The sequence below is a fragment of the Sinocyclocheilus anshuiensis genome, unplaced genomic scaffold (genome assembly GCF_001515605.1).
Source record: "Sinocyclocheilus anshuiensis isolate Anshui unplaced genomic scaffold, SAMN03320099.WGS_v1.1 scaffold219, whole genome shotgun sequence".
NCBI lineage: Eukaryota > Metazoa > Chordata > Actinopteri > Cypriniformes > Cyprinidae > Sinocyclocheilus > Sinocyclocheilus anshuiensis.
In genome coordinates this window covers 756,242-775,864 of record NW_015548200.1, presented here as the reverse complement: position 1 = coordinate 775,864, position 19,623 = coordinate 756,242, and the positions used below count along the sequence as shown (strand labels likewise).

The 19,623-nt window shown below is 36.1% G+C and overlaps 2 protein-coding genes across 4 annotated transcripts in view; one reads left to right on the top strand and one right to left on the bottom strand.

Annotated features, from left to right (window-relative positions):
• LOC107653296 (grpE protein homolog 1, mitochondrial-like) overlaps window positions 1-2,002 on the bottom strand; it is a 6,354-nt gene extending 4,352 nt beyond the window's left edge. Inside the window, exon 1 of one of the 3 annotated variants that reach the window (XM_016439967.1) lies at window positions 1,858-2,002. In XM_016439967.1, the coding sequence (XP_016295453.1) occupies window positions 1,858-1,925 (68 nt within the window). In that variant the 5' untranslated portion in view covers window positions 1,926-2,002. The other 2 variants (XM_016439968.1, XM_016439969.1) reach the window with 2 other exon arrangements.
• A 3,227-nt stretch (window positions 2,003-5,229) lies between these two features.
• LOC107653297 (VPS10 domain-containing receptor SorCS2-like) overlaps window positions 5,230-19,623 on the top strand; it is a 164,386-nt gene continuing 149,992 nt past the window's right edge. Inside the window, exon 1 of the mRNA XM_016439971.1 lies at window positions 5,230-5,720. Within this exon, the coding sequence (XP_016295457.1) occupies window positions 5,361-5,720 (360 nt within the window). The 5' untranslated portion in view covers window positions 5,230-5,360. The remainder of the gene's footprint in view (window positions 5,721-19,623) is intronic.

The window sequence follows — 19,623 nt, the reverse complement described above, 5'->3', positions numbered from 1 at the left end:
TTATTTTACATTTTAATCTGGACTACAACATGCCCTAGCTATTGTTTGAAAGTGTTTTGATTCTTTATTGTTCGGTCACACTTTACATTAGGGCTTCATTAGTTAACATTAGTTAATTCATTAGTTAACATGAACTGCCAATGAAAAATTCTTCTGAACATTCATTAATCTTAGGTATTCCAATATTTAATAACACGTTGTTAAAATTGAAAGTTGCAACTGTGTTATTTAATGAGCTAACATGAACTAAGACTTGTATTTTTTTAAAGATTAATAACTTCTGTAGCAAATGTAGCTATTGCTCATTGTGAATGTTAATGCATTAACTAAGGTTAACTAATGAGGTCTTATTGTAAAGTGATACCTATTGGTCTTTATAGTTCTTTTGCACTTTAATCTGTGTAAAACTTTTAACTTTATACATTTTTCTGTATTGCTTTATTGCATATAAATGTTCAGTTATTTTTGTTATAAGAAAAGTTATTAAACCTGTTATACTGTATTATGAAAGCACTTTTTTAAAACTAAATTTAAATATCGTGATAATACCGCACACCGTGATAAAAGCATTAGCAATTAATCGCAACATGAAAATCTGATACCGGCATATCCCCTAGTGTGTGTGTCTTTTATCCTTTTTGAAACTTGAAGTTGTGATGAAATGGAAGTAAACTATTCCTTCCGTACTGTGACGTACATCCAAATGTAACAGATGATTGAGTGTGGCAGGCACTCAAAAATGGAGAAGTCTGTCATTTTCATCAGAAGATCCAGTTATATTTAAAAAAAAAAATAATAATAATAATAATAAATTAAACGAGTGATGAATCAAGATTGACAAGATCTATGATATGCATTTAAAAAATAGTAACAGTAATATTATTAGTGAATTTTCATTTCATGCTGACTTTAACAGACATTGTCGTTATGAACAATCATTGTATGTAAAGACCAGTAAAAAAAAAAAAAACATAAAAAAAAACAAGTTCTATAATAAACTAGTTAATTTAAAAATAACTGCTTCTTTATGGGTAACAGTCAAACCTGAATGGGTGATGTAAGTTTTACTTTTGAGCATGTAAAGAATTTAACCTTAAACTGGTTAATTTATTGTAGGATATATTTAAATGACATGGGATTCTAGATACCTTGACATATCAAACTAGGTCTGCAACTGGTTAAGAGATCGTTTACACCAGGGGTTCTCAAAGCTCTCCATGAAGTACCCCCAGCACTGCACGTTTTGTATGTCTCCCTATATCTGACACACCCACTTCAGGTCTTGCAGTCTCCACTAATGAGCTGACGAGTTGAATCAGGTGTGATAGATGAGAGAGACATACAAAATGTGCTGGGCAGGGGGTACTCCAGGACAGGTTTGAGAACCACTGGTCTACACTAATCATGAAGTGAAACAGTGGCAGTACAGCTAGTATACACTTCAGTAACTTTTAGTTTTAACACTAGCACGTGTTGGAAACAAGTCTTTCATTGCCATGCCAACTCGGGGAAACTATTTTCAAAGGCTTAAGGAGATTGAAACCAAAATCCTGAACTCAATGGAAAAACGTTCTGTATGTAATATGCAATGGTATGGTAGCTGAAAGACAACAGAAATTTCACTGAGAAGCAACTGTAATCCCATGTAACTAATCTGCAAAGTATCTGACAGGACAAAAAGACAATGCTGTCTAAACACTGTCACGTGAAGGCATATAACACTGAGGGTCCTTCAGCATCAATCATTCATTAGTGAACAGCTCACGCAACAGAAAGATCATTCATTTTTCTAAAAGCAAAATATTTACCCAAGCATGGACATCAACTACACACAATAACAGTGCTACGAAAACCTACCTTACAACTGAAGGGGACGCTATGATAGAAGAGCTCTGTCTGATCGCACGCACACACCGGGTCGCCATCTTCACTCAATGTCCACGCTGAGAGACCTGCAGAGCGAGGCTGTCTCATTCGACCAATCGCAGCTCCTGTTCTTACACGCTTGCCTTTACACGACCAATCCTCGGTGTAGTCAAAACTGACGTAATTCTGTAGTTTGGTTGAGAGGAAGATCGAAACATTCTGCACGTGATAAGGGACGGCGTGTAGCCGCCGACTGAAGGTTACACTTGTATTACTCAACAACGCCGAGCCTTTACATCACTCCAGGTCCATCAATTCAGAAAACACACACGAATAAATTTAAAACCTGCTGTCGAAATTGCACTCAATCAGTATTGGAAGACTCGTGTTTACACTGGATAATGTAAGCCTAAGGAAAATGTAGATGCAGACATGTAAACATTAACAGAAATTCTTGTACAGTGGTCAGACTTCATGACATGAGTGATGGAAATTTATATGAATGAAAAAAACAACTAATTTTATATTTACATCATGTATATGTTTAATTATCACAATTTGAATGTTACTGTTATCAGTCAATATTTCGAATTAAAGTAGGACATGTTTATGAATTTTCTTTCAGGTTTTAAAGCAGACGGCTGACATTGTTTACTCTTTAAATTTAGACCAGTAATCCTCTGACTCTCAGTCAGCCTAATCTGTTTCTTGGACAATAAATCATCTGAGAGATTGAGGTAAGGAAATCCTAATTTGTGTCCTGATTTAGGCTTACAAACAGCTCCTGCTTGCATAAGGATTTTTTTCCACAAACATTTCAACCCAGAATGGTCTTCGTTACGCCTCACGTTTGACCTGATGGCCCTTTCTAGGTCAAAATGTTGTCATTAAATAGGAATGGTAAGCACTGTACCAGTGTTTTATAATTTTTTCCTATGTAAATGGATTTTAGCCACGTTCCTGCATGCTTTCTGGATATGCATATATTATTTTGAAATTCCTATTTGTAAGTATGTCAAAGTTTCAACTTTTTTGCTAGACTTTGGGTTGGTAGTTGGTAGACTTGTGTCTGCTGACTTGTATTCTTGTGTTTTGTGTTCTAGCACTCTTTCTGAATTTGAGGTAAGATATTATATACACACACACACACACACACACACACACACACACACACACACACACACACACACACACACACACACACACACACACACACACACACACACACACACACACACACACACACACACACACACACACACACACACACACACACACACACACACACACACACACACACACACACACACAAACAAACCTTGATATACAGTATATGTATAGAGAGTGAGAGAGAGGAGAGAGCAGCAGTTTCCCCTCTCTACTTAACAGTGAGCAATCCTGTGTTGCATAATTTTACTGTCCAAAGTTCAAAGGTTTGGACAGTAAGATTTTTTTTTTTGAAAGATTTTAATACTTTTATTTAGCAAGGATGCAATAAAATTACAATTTATAATGTTAGATTTCTATTTCAAATAAATACTGTTATTTTAATGTTTTTATTTATAAAAGAATTCTGAAAAAAGCTCAGTCCAGTTCTCATCCAATTATGTCTCTTCAGTCAATTTAATAATATTGCTGAATATTAATGTCCCCAACTAAGCAAGCCAAAGGTGGCAGTGGCGAGCATATGCGGAAATTGTGGGGGGGTCAGACGCTACCCCATCTGAGGGTTGTTACCTAGCTTGTTTGGTAGCTTGTTGCATAGTAAGTCTCCCACAACTAACACGGCAATAAGCCTGTGTGTGAACTGATATTAGGCTAATCTTGTAGATTTATCATTGTGTTGGGTTTTGCTCAATATGATGTTAAGTGGCAGATCAGTGCTGCTGCAGTTGAATATCTGGATATCAGGCTTGCTGCATTTGAATATCTAAGTAAGAGATGTCCTCTGTCCCAGATGAAACCTAAAATACTATGTGAAATATGCGAGACAAAAAGTACAAAAAGTCCCCATATTAAGGTGATTTTGCCTTAATTAAGGCAAAACATCTTTGTGTCCCCATCAAAAATTGCTCTTGAGAAATTGTATGTTTATTGTCCACCCGAACTGTTAGATGAAATGTACACCCATGGTGGCAAGGAACCCAAACACCTCTGGCCAGACAAACCAACATGGTGTGATTTAGTTCCAGGCTGCATCACATGTCAGATTGTGGACTGGTGTCATTCAGAATATTCATCCAGTTTTTTTTCTGCTTGAAGATTGGGATAATAAATTCAACAAAGATTACAACAAGTATTAGAATGGTTTCTCTAAGATAATGTGACCTAAAGCTGTTAAATCAACTGCAGGCTCAACACTCTTATGGGGTGCTGTTTGTTTGAGTGAGGATTTAAAAAAAGAAAATGTTGTTATCACTAGAATATTTGGACAGCCAAATCAGCTCACTAGAATGATGTAACCAGTGACTTGAAATACTTAGATGTACAGTACATCTAATTTCCTGTGTCATCTTCTGAATTATTGATTTGATTTTGATTTGAATTGAGTTGGCCTGTTTATATATAAGTGAATGATATAAATTTGCAAAATGTGTTAATGTTGTATGGTCTTCAGTTGGGGAGAAAGAATTAAAAGTTTGAGCACATGCAGATATAATAATATTTAAATGCATAGTTGTTAAAGGAATTATTGTCTATTCAGAAAACTAAATAACTTACTTAATCCCATTATTCTACTCCTTGGCTACATGAAACAATAGCATGCCTTCGTTAAAGAAGTTATTGAACATATGTGTTTTATTTCTGGTCACAATTGTAACCTTTGGGAAACTACAAATTCAAAATTGTTTGATGGCAATTGTGGTGAAAAGAGAATGATAATCCAAGAATAAATGCTTATTTCCTTTGACTTGGCTTCTTTTAATGTAATAGTATTTATTTATATATTTATTTTATTTGTTAACATGCATTGCAAGCATGATTTATGTAACCATAATGGCAACCATAATAATACGGAGGGCATTTAGCTATTATCTGTAGTTGCTTTACATGCTTCCAGATATGGTCGTGTGATTATTTACACTAGCCAAGAAAAATGTTCAAGACAGTATGTGCTTTCATATGTAGTTGACCCACAAAAAAACAAAGTTGAAAACTAGTCTATAAATTAAAAGTTTCATTTAATGTAACAGTACTTCAAAATCTAGTCTTCAATTAGTTACTTTTTTTTGCGTTATTAGACGTGTGTTATTAGTACAAATAGCTTTCTAAAATAATTACACGTACAAATCAAACACTTGACTAAGTTCGCCAATAGGTGGCAGGCGAATACAGCAGTTCTTCTCCTCGGTCTCAGCTGTCTACTATACAGCACATGAGCACGCTCTGTTTGTAGCTCTGCTTCCCCACCCTCTTCCCCTCTCACTCTCCCTCTCTCTTACATTAGAGCTTCCCATCTTTCGCTTGCATCGCACTCGCTTTGACAGTGTTAAATGAAGGCGCTCATCATGGCAGTTTTGGCGCACCTGTACCCAGCTGTGTTTTTCGCTTGCGCGTGGATGTCACTGTTCGGACCGATTTCATGTCACACCGGCGTTATAAACCAGAGAAACGCACGGGACCGAGAGCTTGACAGCCGCGGTGGGCATGTCATTGGCAGAGATGAAACGCTTATCTCAGCGCACAGCCGCGGAGATTACAGCGGGGACCCGGGCGGACCGGCCACGGGAGTTCCCCGAGTCCGGAGGGCATCGACTCCGGAGAAAGTGTCTCTACTCAGCAGCTCTTTCGTCCTTAAAGGGGATGCCACCCACAACCAGGCAATGGTCCACTGGACGGGTGAAAATAGCAGCGTGAGTACCCCCCCACCCCCAACCCTTCCCCCGATGTCTGATGTAATTGTCCCGAAAAGTCAAAAGACTGAACGTTGAGTTGTTTATCCTGTCATGTCATATCATGAGGTGCGTAGATGCGCTGAGAATTCATTTCGGGTTGAGAAACAGGTTATGAAGCGTCATGTGCTGATAGGTGGGTGTTTGGACAGCAGGTAGATGCATAACGACCAGCTTTCATCGTCACACAGAACACATCTGCTGTGTATCGAGAGGTTTAGGTTCAGTGTTTACCAAACCATCCTGCATGTAAAGTGAGCCAGAATGACATTTGATGCCGAAACGCACTTATGCCTAGTGCACTATGCACCTGCACGCACCTAGCAAACAGAAGTTCACTGTCTGCAAGTCCTTGTTAGTATACAGCTGGGTCAAGCACAATTTAAAGTTTGACTGTGTTTACCTGGGCTTGCTGAATCTTAAAAGCGATACAATGAAAACTATCAAACGAACGAGCGCGAGCAGCGCGTATATGCGCTCTGAACAAACGCGCGCTTGTCTGTGTGATGGTAGTTTGGCGAATTGTATCTGGAGGAGACATCTCTCATTTTCAAAGCTGCCAAAACAACTCATGAGCTGTTTACACAAGATGCAAGCGCCTTGAATAAAACCTGCTTTTTAATATCTGTTGAAGTATGATGTGCTTTCAGGTCACGCTTCTGTGCTCGGCTTCATTTGCCTTATACTAATGGCAAAAGTTTTAGGAATGAGAAAAAATATTGCTCAGATCTTTCATAATTTGTTTAGTTTAAGTAGCAACTTTGTCTCAGATGTTTTTCCTAAAATTGTTGACGTACAGTAAGAGTTTGAAAAACGTGTATGGCATCAATTTGATGAAGTTTTTGAGAATTGTAATCTGACTTGTAATTGCAGACTTTCAAAGCTCTGTGCACACTTTAAGACATTGGTGAATGTCTTTCGAAACTCTAGAAGAGTTAGGCCTACATGTGTTTTTTTCAGAAGACAAATGTGAGAAGCATCAGTTTCATAAGTGAAATTCTTCATTTAATCTTATTGATCTGTAGGAGATGCAAATTAAAATAAATATTACAGATATAATTTGTGATTATTTTCTTTGCTTTGGGAATCTCATGTTATAACTATAATTAATAATAATAATTTGTATCTGAAAGTTTTACAACGCTATTGAAACCACATGCACTGTGCTTTCCCAAAAGATCTAGAAAAATGCAAACAAAAACGTCATTTTTAGAGGCATGGAATTGGCATGCATTATCTGCATTTGATCATGTTTGTGTGTATTGGAGATGTACGTCTGTGTGGACTGTGGTCTTGTTGCTTCTTTTAATTACTTAAGGTCCTTAAGCAGTAGCTGTGTGAATTATGCAGGTCCTGGCTGCTATGTCAGATGTTCTGCAGTGAGGAGAGCTGTAACCTCAATTGAGCCGAGCAATAAACCTTGGTTATTATTGTTTACTGAAACTAAATCCATATACAAATATCATTAAAGGCACAATATGTAATAAGTCAGCAAAATATATAACACTGTTCTAGTGGTTTTTGGATATTTTGATAAAAAAATCTCACATATTGTGCCTTTAAGTTAAATAAAATATATTTTTAAAATCTTAAACTGAAAGTTAATAAAAACTATATAGACATTAAAAAAATATATTTTTTTGTGTTACTGTTTAACACTGTAAAGCTGCTTTGACACAACCAGTATTGTATAAAGCGCTATACAAATAAAGGTGACTTGACATGAAAACAGAAAATGAAAAAATAAAGTCAAAAATATTAACAAAAACTGTAATGGCATATCAATTATGCTAAAATAACACCGCAACCGACAGACACGGAGTAGATGCACAGAGATCAACAAGCATTGTAATACAGTTGCATATATGGTGATTTGCCAGCTTTGCTGAGAGGCTGCATTAGGATTTTAACAGAAGCACAGCCATTCTTGAAGATTTCTGCCTATTTCATGTCCACTCCAGATTTCCATTCAAAACAGAGTTACTTTGGCATTTAGGGATTGTTCAATATAGATTGATCACAGTGCCATGTGGGAAAGATGACACCAGAAGAAACTGGTGACATGTTACAAGCTTTCTGTATTGTGGAAGTGTAGTAATGTGAGACTGTTTATGGGAACTCTTCTTGAAATTGACTTCAACCTGTGACATAACTGCTGAAGTCGGATGTTTTTCCATAAATTCGCCTACATGAAAATATTATAAAGCCAGTCCAGCACAGACGTATGTACAGTTTTAAATTATTTATCTGCTGTTGAAATAGGAGCATGCAGAATCCATGTTCGATATCAGTTTAATTAAATGAACAAATAAGAGGAAGAAACATATCAGCATATCACGATGCTTCAAGAAATTGCTGTATGTATAAACAGAGGTTTATTGATAATGGGCATTCTACATGTCTTTCATTATAGCCCAACCTTTGGAGAGAGGCAAATATTTCCTGTGCTTTAAGTGATGTGTAGAATAGACTCAAAACAAAGGAAAAACAATCCATCATTTTTCCAGTACCTACAGTAGACTCCAGTCCTGGAGGACGACACTAGACACTTGACGTAATTCCAGCATTGGAGACTTTCAATGTGCTGAACGGGTGCTCTTTGTGTTTTTCTCTTTGGTTCTGCCTCACTTTCTCTGGGGAGTGTGACCATCTTTATTTTGCCCTCCTGCACTTGTGATGACAAGTCTTTTTTCTGTAAATATGAGGAGATATAGTCATCTGTCTGGTGTTTAGCAGCAGTCTCTGCTGTTGTTTGGGTTTGCAGCGTTGTCAGGAACCATTCATCTGTTTGCCTGCTGATAGCTGTGTTTAGTTAAGACAGAGAGAGAGAGAGGAGGGGAAAATGACACCGAAAACTAAGATATTGCATTTGAGAAAGTCAGAGATAGATAGATAGACAGACTGTATTGATTCCCAAAAGGATATTCAGAATAGAGATAGAAAAGGAGTCCAAGGGAGCAATGGTAGAAAGATTGCTGACAGTTTCATTTAGCTCACAGTGCGTGCATGTTATTCTCTTGCCTTCATGCTATTAGCAAATCTGATAAAATGAAAGACACATGGCTCATTGACATTTCCAAGGCAGTCCAGAGACGCCACCACCATGTGCGCTTCTCTCCTGAGTCATCAATTTCTTGTTTTCCAAAGCCTGTAAGTTTTCCAATTTTAAAGTTTTAGGGGGGATCATATAATAAATTAGAGATTATATATAATCTACTTATTATATGTGACCCTGGAGCACAAAACCAGTCTTAAGTCACTGGGGTATATTTGTAGCAATAGCCAAAAATACATTGTGTGGGTCAAAATTATTGATTTTTCTTTTATGCCAAAAATCATTAGGATATTAAGTAAAGATCATGTTCCATGAAGATATTTTGTAAATTTCCTACCGTAAATATATCAAAACTTCATTTTTGATTAGTAATATTATGCATTATGCAGAACTTCATTTGGACAACTTTAAAGGTGATTTTCCTCAATATTTTGATTTTTTTGCACCCTCAGATTCCAGATTTTCAAATAGTTGTATCTTGGTCAAATATTGTCCAATCCTAACAAACCACACATCAATGCAACGCTTATGCGTTGTATTATTCCAATACATAGCTTTCAGATGATGTATAAATCTCAATTTTGAAAAAATGTACCCTTATGACTGGTTTTATGGTCCAGGGTCACATATAGAGATGAGCTCTTGTACATCAGATCACGTGGAAATTTGGCTCTCTAAAATGTATCAAATACTTTTTATAAATATAAATGTTATGATGTGGTACTGTTCATGATTTTTGCATTGTAGAAACTAAATGGCCATATGTTTTGCACAGTAGATCATCTACACATGCAGAAACAAACAAACACCCTTCCTTTTTCAGTTCACCAAAATATGTGTCCAAGCGCAGAAGATGGATGAGTCGTTTAAGGTAGTCCCTGGTGGCAAATGGTTAATAAAAATATATCTCGCTTTGCATGTAAATTGGGAAAAAAATATAAAAACAAGTTGCTATAGCATGTCTGCAGTATTTCACTGTCTTTGGCACGTCCTCCTGAAGGCTTACTTCATGAAATAGGCATTCATTCATGGTTCATAAACTTAACAGACAGTTAATTTGGCCCCTTCTATTGCATGGGCAAAATTGTTAGCACATGTCTTGTCTGTCTGAATCAATATTCCCTAGTTGTTTCTGAATGTTTCTGTTTTGCAATGAGTCAGATTTGGCTTGCAAACATATGGCAGAGTGGACAAAAGTGTTTTCCATCAACATTTTTTAAAGCCTTTCCAAATCCAGTTTTCCAATTCCAATCATCTTTCAAATATCAGTACTAATTACTGGTATGCCATTGGTGGTTTTGCTCTTTTCAGCACTGAGACTTTAGTTTCTCTACTTCTATTAGCCCAACTTATTAGAGGCTTACTTGTGGTCCTTTTCCCTTCCACTCCCAATGAGGATTTCTTCCTTTGTTTCCTGGGAGACCTCATCAGAATCTGGAGGGACAGCTCAGGCAGAGAGTTCATGTGCAGCATGCAGAATGTGTTTTATGCATTGGCCTTAGACCTGCATATGTCATATTGCTCCTCCAGTAGTGTTTTGGAAGGACTAGTTACCCATAATTAAAAATGTTGACATAATTTACCAAATGTTGAATTATTTTCTTTCTTCCACGAAAAAACAAAATTAGACAGGCGATATATCTGAGCCATAGAGCAAAAGTAGTTTGTGATTTATGCTGGAAGGAGGATTGGACTGATACTCTGAAGCTCTGGCACTTGAATGTTTATGCATAAGGTAACAAATAAACAGCCTAAGATGATGATTTATTAGGGCATTATGTAATTCAGGGCTCTCAGATTGACATCCGTGGTTGAAACTTAAAATTGAGTTATTTGTGGAGAAATGTGATGAATCAGATGTTCTGATCTGTGCAGACAATACGTCATGAGTAAGTGTAATTCAGAAATAAAGGCAATACATTTTCATTTTGAAATTGATGTATAAACCCCTATAACATTTGCTTTGCTTTGTACAGATTTGAATTATTTACACTATCATCTACGGTTGTAATAAAAGCAGACATAATCCATGTTCAATATTAGTTTAATTGATTGAGCAAATAAGAGGATCTCAACATGATATCAACATGAGATTTCTGTGTGTGTAGACAGAGGTTCTAATTGTGTTTTGGTATAGTTCAATTTTAGTTTGAGAAAACAAATTCATAAATGTTGAGAGGGTAACTTTTTGTGTGATTCAAGTGGTTGTCTGTGAGCACCATATCAGAGCAGATCTTTCCAGCTGACATTTGTGAGCTCAAGTATTGTATTTTGGCTTAGAAGCATGACACATGTGGAATGTACAACAGGTGCTTTTGTACTCACCAATGGGCTTCAGCAGACAATAAGTGGAGCCACAGAATAATCAAGGCAATGAATTTTCTTTCTGAAATTGATGCATTTATACACTCCTAAACATTATCTTTTCTAATAGCTTATTTTCTTTTTTCAAATGTAACTATGCAACCTCCAATCTTCAAAATATCCCATAAAGCACCATAAAGATATCATAAAAGTAGTCCATTTGATGTATGCACTTTAGGCTGAGCCCAAGTCTGAAGCTATACGATAACTTTGTGGGTGGAACAGACTGAAATTTAAGCCATTATTTACTGACAGACAATCTTCACTAGATGGGACCTCTCAAATCCTCCTTGTATGGAAAGCAGCTCAGACATTCTGCCAGTGATCTCTTTTCATATTTCACAAAAGAAAGAAAACAACATTGGGAAAATGATGACAAAGCTTGAATTTTTGGGAGAACTATTCCTTTAATAAACCACTCAACTATGGACTCATTAAACCTACAGCTGTGAATTTGTTGATGTCAGATGTGTTCATCAGTCTAGATCTATATCACTATTGGCTTTGACTGAGAATTCCTCCTGTTTCTGCCAGGTCATACTAGCCTGAGGGAATTCATGTCTGTAGATTAATTTCGTCATTACACTGCACAGTGTATGAGACCACAGAAGAATGCAGAGAGAAAATAGTACGGTGGGTGAGAACTAAATTAGCTTTGAACACAGAAGTGTTGATAAGCTTGTTGCGAGACAGTCGTATTGTGTGTTCAATACCTTCCTCAGAGCCATGAAACAACAGATGATTAACCTGATCTATCTACAGTCCATAAGGGTTAATAAAATACAAATTCACAAGACCACCAGCCTTTTGTTTTCAGCAGTCACACAAAATTGAAAAATAGCAGAACAAATGCCTGTTGTTTTGAAGTGACTACAGCTGGTAGCTGTTTGTGACTGGAAAAGCTTACAGATACTATACATTCAAAGAACTAGAGAGAACTGTTATACTGATTGGCTTGATGGCAACATTGTTCCTGAAATGAAGCATGGTGTCTAAAACAAGGAAAAGTTCACATTAGTTGGTTGGTTTGTTGGCTATAGTTGTTAAAAAGTTTCCTAATCAGTTTGTGCCACTTCATGCAGTGACTCATCTTGACTGCATGCATAGACTGTAAAAAAAAAAAAAAAAAAATCAAAGTTATAAATTAAACTATGATTACTGTCATAAAGAAAGACCATTGGTCTTTCTACTTCAAGATTTCATGTTTAAATTAAATTTGTTTCTTTGTAATATTTGTCAAATTTACTAGCAATTTCAGAGTGAAAATGGTTTCAAAGTAAATCCTACAGCTGTTTTTTCCAGTGTAGTGTAGGTTCGCATTAACATCCTTTTTGCTTAAGGTTGGACAAACAGTTAAGTGGGATTACAGTGTGTAGAAAGGGAAGAAAAAACAGAACTTAAGAAAGCTGAGTTATAAAGACCGCTTTGGAGAATGACATTTCTAGTATTCTGTAAAATATTAATTCAGTGGTGCTGAACAAGTTATATTAGAGAAAAAAAATACACTTCCAGTAAACAGAAAAGTTTAAGAGCCAAGGACATTTTTGTCCTTTCTTTGTCAGCTGCGGTGGCACTCATTCGTTCTTTCAGTTTTTCTTTCCATGGACAGTTTGTGCACTAATAGATCTGTGAGAATTCAAAAGTTGTGTGTTACTTTACTCAGAAAGCATGTTGATAGAGCATCAGTCAAGCTGACATCTCTCCCACAGCATTGTTCTAATAGCACAGCTTTATCTGTAGGCTGCAGTGAACTACTGGTAATAAGACATCTTTATTGCTTTAGTCTCTTAAACCCTAAATGGACCATGTAGGGAAAATTACAGTGAGAATGAAATAATTGGTATGATGCTACTGAAGCATGTTTTCAATGTTAGAGTGGATCTATTTCATGATGAATCCTGTATACATTCTCTCTTCTCTCTCTGTTTCTCGCTCTCTTAATCAGCGTGACTGTGCTTAATGACTCTCTGTCCTCTTCTCTCTAACCTTCAGCTCAAACACACACAATATAAAGGATGATGTCTTTCATATGTAATTTTCAGTACCTTTTCTACTAAGTTTGCAGACATTTGCTTCAACTCTAAAACACTATACAATTCAATACGTAATTCAAAAAACAGGTAAAATATCTGTGAAAATTTAGATAATTCCTTCATATTAACACGATAAACTGGGCCAAAGTTTTAAGGACATTTCCTAGAGTGTAGATGCTCAGTAGTCTACTTTTTCAATTATTGAGCTTGCGATTAATTGTGTTCAAGGGTGAAATATTGTTCTTTCAGTCGTCTTCGACTTGAATGCCCTAACACTGGCTACATGGGATCAGAGACATTATATCTGCACACTAACATACAGTCTCAAACCCAGCAAGGCTATAGGATGAGTGTTGATCTTTAGGAAATAACTATACACTGCCATTGTGAAGCAGACAAAGACTGCTGAACTCCCATGATGCACACTCTGCGTTTATCTGCCCTCTTTTGAAGGACAAACAGTATCTCTGTGCTAGGCTGTATTTATGATTTGATGAGTATAGATGTCTATACAATTAGCATAAGCTAAATGGAATCATTTAGTTGTTATTTTCTGCCTGTGGGGCACAGTTACATAATTAGAGCTATAATCATAAGCATCATGTCTGTTATCATCTCACTGGTATAACTTGAGCTACTTTGAGCTAAACTAGAGAAACATTTAGCTCAAAAATATCTAGATGATACTAAAATGTAACTGTACAGTTATATTATTTATAATATAAATATAAAGGATTCTTACAAATGTTTACATTGCTAAAGCTGTGCATATGTAAAAACTTATATTTCTATATGCTATTAATTGTAAGTTTCATCATATTTCCAAATGTACAAATAACTACGAATACTAATAAGTAGAACATAACTAAATATCTTTCAAAGATCTGTTGCCACTAACATGGCAAATCTGGGGAAATCCAAAGGATAGTTTTTCCTCACTGTATCAGCCTGGTGTCTTTTGTAATCTTAACCTTGTTTTCAGGAGGTCCGGTGAACCCTTACTACCGTAAAATTGTGTAGAAGCCATCCAATCAGATTAGAGCTTGCCAGATCGAGAAAATGCCTGCCAGTTTTGTGTGCAATATGAGACGGTCGGTCATGAACGAACTGTGGGCGGTCTGTGGGTGTGCCGTCTGAGGCTGAGAAGAGTACTACAGTAACATTTGGATAGTTCTGAACAGCATTGACTAACATGCAGATAGTTTGTTTTTCTGGCATAAGAATGAAGAAGATAATTATCATTCTGTAAGCATATTGTCAAACAATGTACTTTATTCCTCTCTGGTGTGTGTTTATATGAGAGACACTATTGTGGTGTGAGTATAGTGATGTGTGTGGGTGTGTTGTCCATAGCGACAGATCACATATGACTGCAGACTTACAGACTTGAATGTTTTTTTCAACAGTAAGAAGCAGCTCTGTTATTAGTTTCTATGACCGGATGCTAATGTAAAGAAAAAGTAGATTTTCTATAATGAATCTTTTAGTTCTTTCCACCTCACTAAAATCTATCGTCCAATGTTATATCCTTGAGCACATTTCTATTTAAGATCTCATCTATTGTATTTGGCACACTCAAGTGGGGTTTTGTATTATAGGCGAGAAAAAATTGACTTTGCCTATGAATAAGTGATTGACTTTGATATGCTTAAATATCCGGTTGTTCATCATACTGAGAGTGTTACACACAGAGCAGGATACCCATGCAAATACCCATGACCAGCTGCTTGCACAGAGAGGTGAAGACCCTGGAACACACACACACACACACACACACACACACACACACACACCGTTGTGCCATATACCATTATGCACCATAATATCACAACCATATGGCTCTTGTTCTCAAGTCTTAGTGTTGCCTATTGAATTGTGCTGTTATATGTGTGTCTTTACGCATTTAGCTGTTATCATTATATGTTGTGAAATGCTAAATATAATCACCCACAGATCTGACTGTTTTGTGTGTATGTGAGAATCTGATGGACTGTATGAGTCACACTCTCTGTCTACCTGTGAAGTGAATCCCATAGTCCTGCCCCCTCAAAGCCACCAAACGCAGCTTCGCTCCATATCCTCCATATATGTGTCTGCTATTTTTATCTGTTCTCTATGGAAGCTTATTTCTGCCACAGGATAAAAAATAAAAAAGGTAATTGGAATTTTTCATCTCACAATTCTGAGATTTTATTTCACAGTTTGGACTTTTTGTGAGACATAAATACAGAATTGCAAAACTCCCAATTCTGAGAAATAAATGTCAGAGTTGAGATGTGAACTCGGAATTGTGAGAAAGAAAGTCAGAATTCTAAGATTGCAAGATATAAACTCAGAATTGTGAGATAAAAAGTCTCAATTACCTTTTTTTATCTTTTTTTTTTCTGTGGCGAAAACAGGCTACCATAGTCCTCAATGCATGTCTGTTATCTGTTATTTTTTGTGAGTGCTCATAATATCACACTTTTTACATATTTTATTGATCATAACAATATAATTGATCATTTTATCATTATATATACAGAGAGAGAGAGAGAGTACTTGGGAACTGCTCTTTCTCTGTTTTACTTTGTCAGTCTCTGCTTCTCTTGGTTTGAATTCAGTGCTTGCTTCCTCTGGATTTGCAAAACTCAGCTCAGATTGAGAATGACTGAAGAGGGAGGCTTTTGGGTTTGGCTGTATAATCTCTTGTCTTGATCAGTTGTTGGGGTTGTGGTAAAGAGGACTGCTTGTCACAGATCCACTGCCTCTCTCTTCTCTCTACAGCAGACCCATTTATATATAGCTACAACACACACAGCTGACAGGGAATATGACATGGGTTATTCAATCAACGGAAAAGGAGGACAAGATTCTCTGTCTCTGATTTTGTCTCCCTTGAGGGGGTTTCCCTGTTCCAGCGTTACTTAGTGAGCATTTTGAGATCTGTCTTTTCTGCTTGGGTTAAATTGGTCAAATCAAAACACTAACATTAAATAAGGTATGTGCAAAAGTATGTATTTTCAAAATCGTTTAGTCGATGGGTTGTCTGAACAACTAATCGACTACTCTATCTTAAGGAATCCTTGTATAATTAGGTTGTTTTTGATCAGATCCGAATTCTTAGGGGGAGCTTTATGGAAGGCACGTTCTTGCATTCAAAAACAGCTAGACAGACTGCAACGGAACGGAATAAAATTGGGATAATGAATGGAATAGGAATGGAATCATTTTGGTACTTTGAAACAGCATCTCTGATGGCACAAGATACTCAAAAATATTGTAAATTGGGACACTGTTTCCACAGACATCTATCTGTTTGTATGAAATATAAAGATGCCGATTTTCTGAGAAAGTTTTAAAATGTCTAAAAGCTAAAATTAAAGCTCTACCACTAAAAATACAGAATATAAGAATAAAATATATCTTCTAGTTTAAAACCTATTTAAAATAATATTTAAAGTAAGCATAGTTATGATCATGCATGCATATGGCTGTAGTGGTGATGCTTTACCGATTAAGGATCAATTTTAGACTCGTAGAACATGCTTGAAGTTTTCTGAGAAGGTTTTAAACCAAAAAATGCATGAGTATTTTGAAGTCATGCATAATTTGCATATTTTTGTCATCAAATTCATGAATCGTAGCCTCTTGAAAGCCACAGTTCTCCAAAGCTACTGTTGTTAACTTCACTTTTAATGAAGTGTGTGCTGAACTTCATCCTTGTGCCTTGAACTTGCTGTAAAAGCAGTCACACACATTGGTCTTGCCCTCCAAATACAGCAACATCAATTTGTGAATGTTTAAAAAATAAAAAAATAAATTCTCAAATGTGTAAACAAAACATTTTGAGTTATTACATTGGAGCTTAGGGACTGATCTTTATGATTTGTGTGAGTTTAGAACTGCCAGGGCTGGTTATCTGGTTATCTTAGTTTGGCATCATTTCTTGCATGTTTTTCCTCTCATATTTTAGAGATTAGCCTTCTTTGATACTTCAGACAGTGAAATGTAGCTCAGCATGTTTCTGAGCCATTGACAGCAGAACCAGTTTTACCTGTGAAAGAGAGCTGCACAAAGCTGTGCTTGTCTGATGCAGCAGAATGACCTTGGAGAGGGTTATTGTGCAGCCCACAGCAGGACCTCTGTAATGTTATATTTATGTTCAGACTACAGTGATGGAGATATGTGACTGTGTACTAAACTGATGACTTGTTTGAAAGAGACAGAAAGGAAAAACCTGCTCACTCAACTTGTATACTGGGATGATCATGTCATATCTAATAAATGATGACTATCAGTGGAATCAATAGAAATCATAAAAACAATGTTTAACTAAAGACATGATTGATAATGTTTGATAAAATCTTACTACATTAAGGGTTTTGCTGCATGAATCCACCTGAACAGAACGTGCTTACAATTTTTATTATTGTTTTGTTTCATTAAGTAATATATATACAGTATATATATATATATATATATATATATATATTATTACTTAATCATAACCTTTACTTAATGTAACAAAGCAATAATGAAAAAGGATACAAATGGGTAATTTCATTTTAATTACAGCTTAATTTTATTTATGAATTATTAATCATCAAATTATTGTATTCAACTAATGCTCCCAAAATATTTTTTAAAACAATGTGTATAGATTTGCATAATTATTATTAAATACTGTTTTTATTTATACCTTAAAATAAAAAGTCATATTTATTTCAGCAAAAAGCTGAAAAAGACATCAACAGGAAACCTTATTGCTATAGAATCAACCATACCATACTACAGAAGCTTAAAATAGCTACATGCAGACAAGAGTTAGGAATCAAGAATCCTGCTCTTCGTGAGTGTGTGTGTGTGCACTGCTCAAGGGTCCTTTCTGTCCATGACTGGTAGAAGCTGGACAAAGGCCCTCAGCTTTCTATATTGTTGTCTTCGCGTGACTGATTCCCCCTGCAGCAGCACAGGGAGACATTTTTCTCTTCCTCTTAGCTTGTTCTTTTTGACTGTTTGTTTCTCTTTCTCTTTCCTTTTCTTTCTATTTATCTCAGTGTATCTCTGTGCTTAATTGTCTTTTATGCTTTATTGTTTTGTTTTAGTCCATTATTTTCCCTTTTTCCAGCAATATTTGCCTGTTCTCCAGGCTTTTGTATTTCAGGCACTGGTGTCTGGTGTTCTGACTGAATCTTGACCTCCGTCATTCTCTGGGATGGACAAATTACTGAGACGTTCTCTTTCCCTGGAGTCATTCTATTTTTTATTCCCATTCACACACAGACACACACATTCTTCCTCCACTCTCCAATTTCTCATTTTTCTCTGCCTTTTTCTCTTTCTTATTTTCTATTCATTTACATTACATTTACATTTAGTCATTTAGCAGACGCTTTTATCCAAAGCGACTTACAAATGAGGACAATGGAAGCAATCAAAATCAACAAAAGAGCAATGATATACAAGTGCTATAACAAGTCTCAGTTAGTTTAACGCAGTAAATGTAGCAAGTTTTTTTTTTTAATAATATAATAAATAAAAAGAAAACAGATAGAATAGAAAAAGATTAGAAAGCTATAGTTTTTTTTTAAAGAAAACATGCAGCAAATGAATAGATTGCAAGTCTAAAAGGGACAAGTGTTTTTTTTTTTTTTTTTTTTTTAAAAAAAAAAAAAAAAAAAAAAAAAAAAAAAGTGTAGGCCTATTTTTTGCTGTGAATGTCCCAATTGAGGAACAGGATGTGAAAATTTAAGATAAATGTTCATGTTGTATGTTTTGGTTGCATTTGTGAGTTAATACAAATGTAGATATCGATATATCGATCGATATATCGATCGATGTTGTCCTGTATCGAATCGTATCGTAGAATTTTTTGAAGTAACGGCAAATATCGTATCGCTGGGTATGAGAATCGATATCGTATCGTGACGAACCATCCGATTTACACCCCTAATTAATACCAGTTTCAGCACAAAATGATTATGATTAAACATCCAAAGGTAAGTTAAAAGAAAAAGTACAACTTTACAATCCTTATCCTGTCTCATGTAATCTCTCAATCAGTGTTTCAGCCGCGCAAACTGGACAGAACAAGAGCTTGAACAAGCAGTTGTGAAGCATGTTCTGAAAGAAAGGGCCTGATCTTCTTGATGTTGAATAAAGCAAATCTGCAGGACTGGACAGTTTTAGCAATGTGGTCTGAGAAAGTCAGCTGATCATCAATCATAACTCCAAGGTTTCTGGCTGTTTTTGAAGGAGTTATGGTTGATGTGATGGATGGTGAAACTGTGATGAAACGATGGGTTTGCTGGAACCACAAGCAGTTCTCTCTTGGCAAGGTTGAGTTTAAGGTGATGGTCATTCATCCAGCAAGAAATGTCTGTTAGACAAGCTGAGATGCGAGCAGCTATCGTCGGATCATCAGGATGGA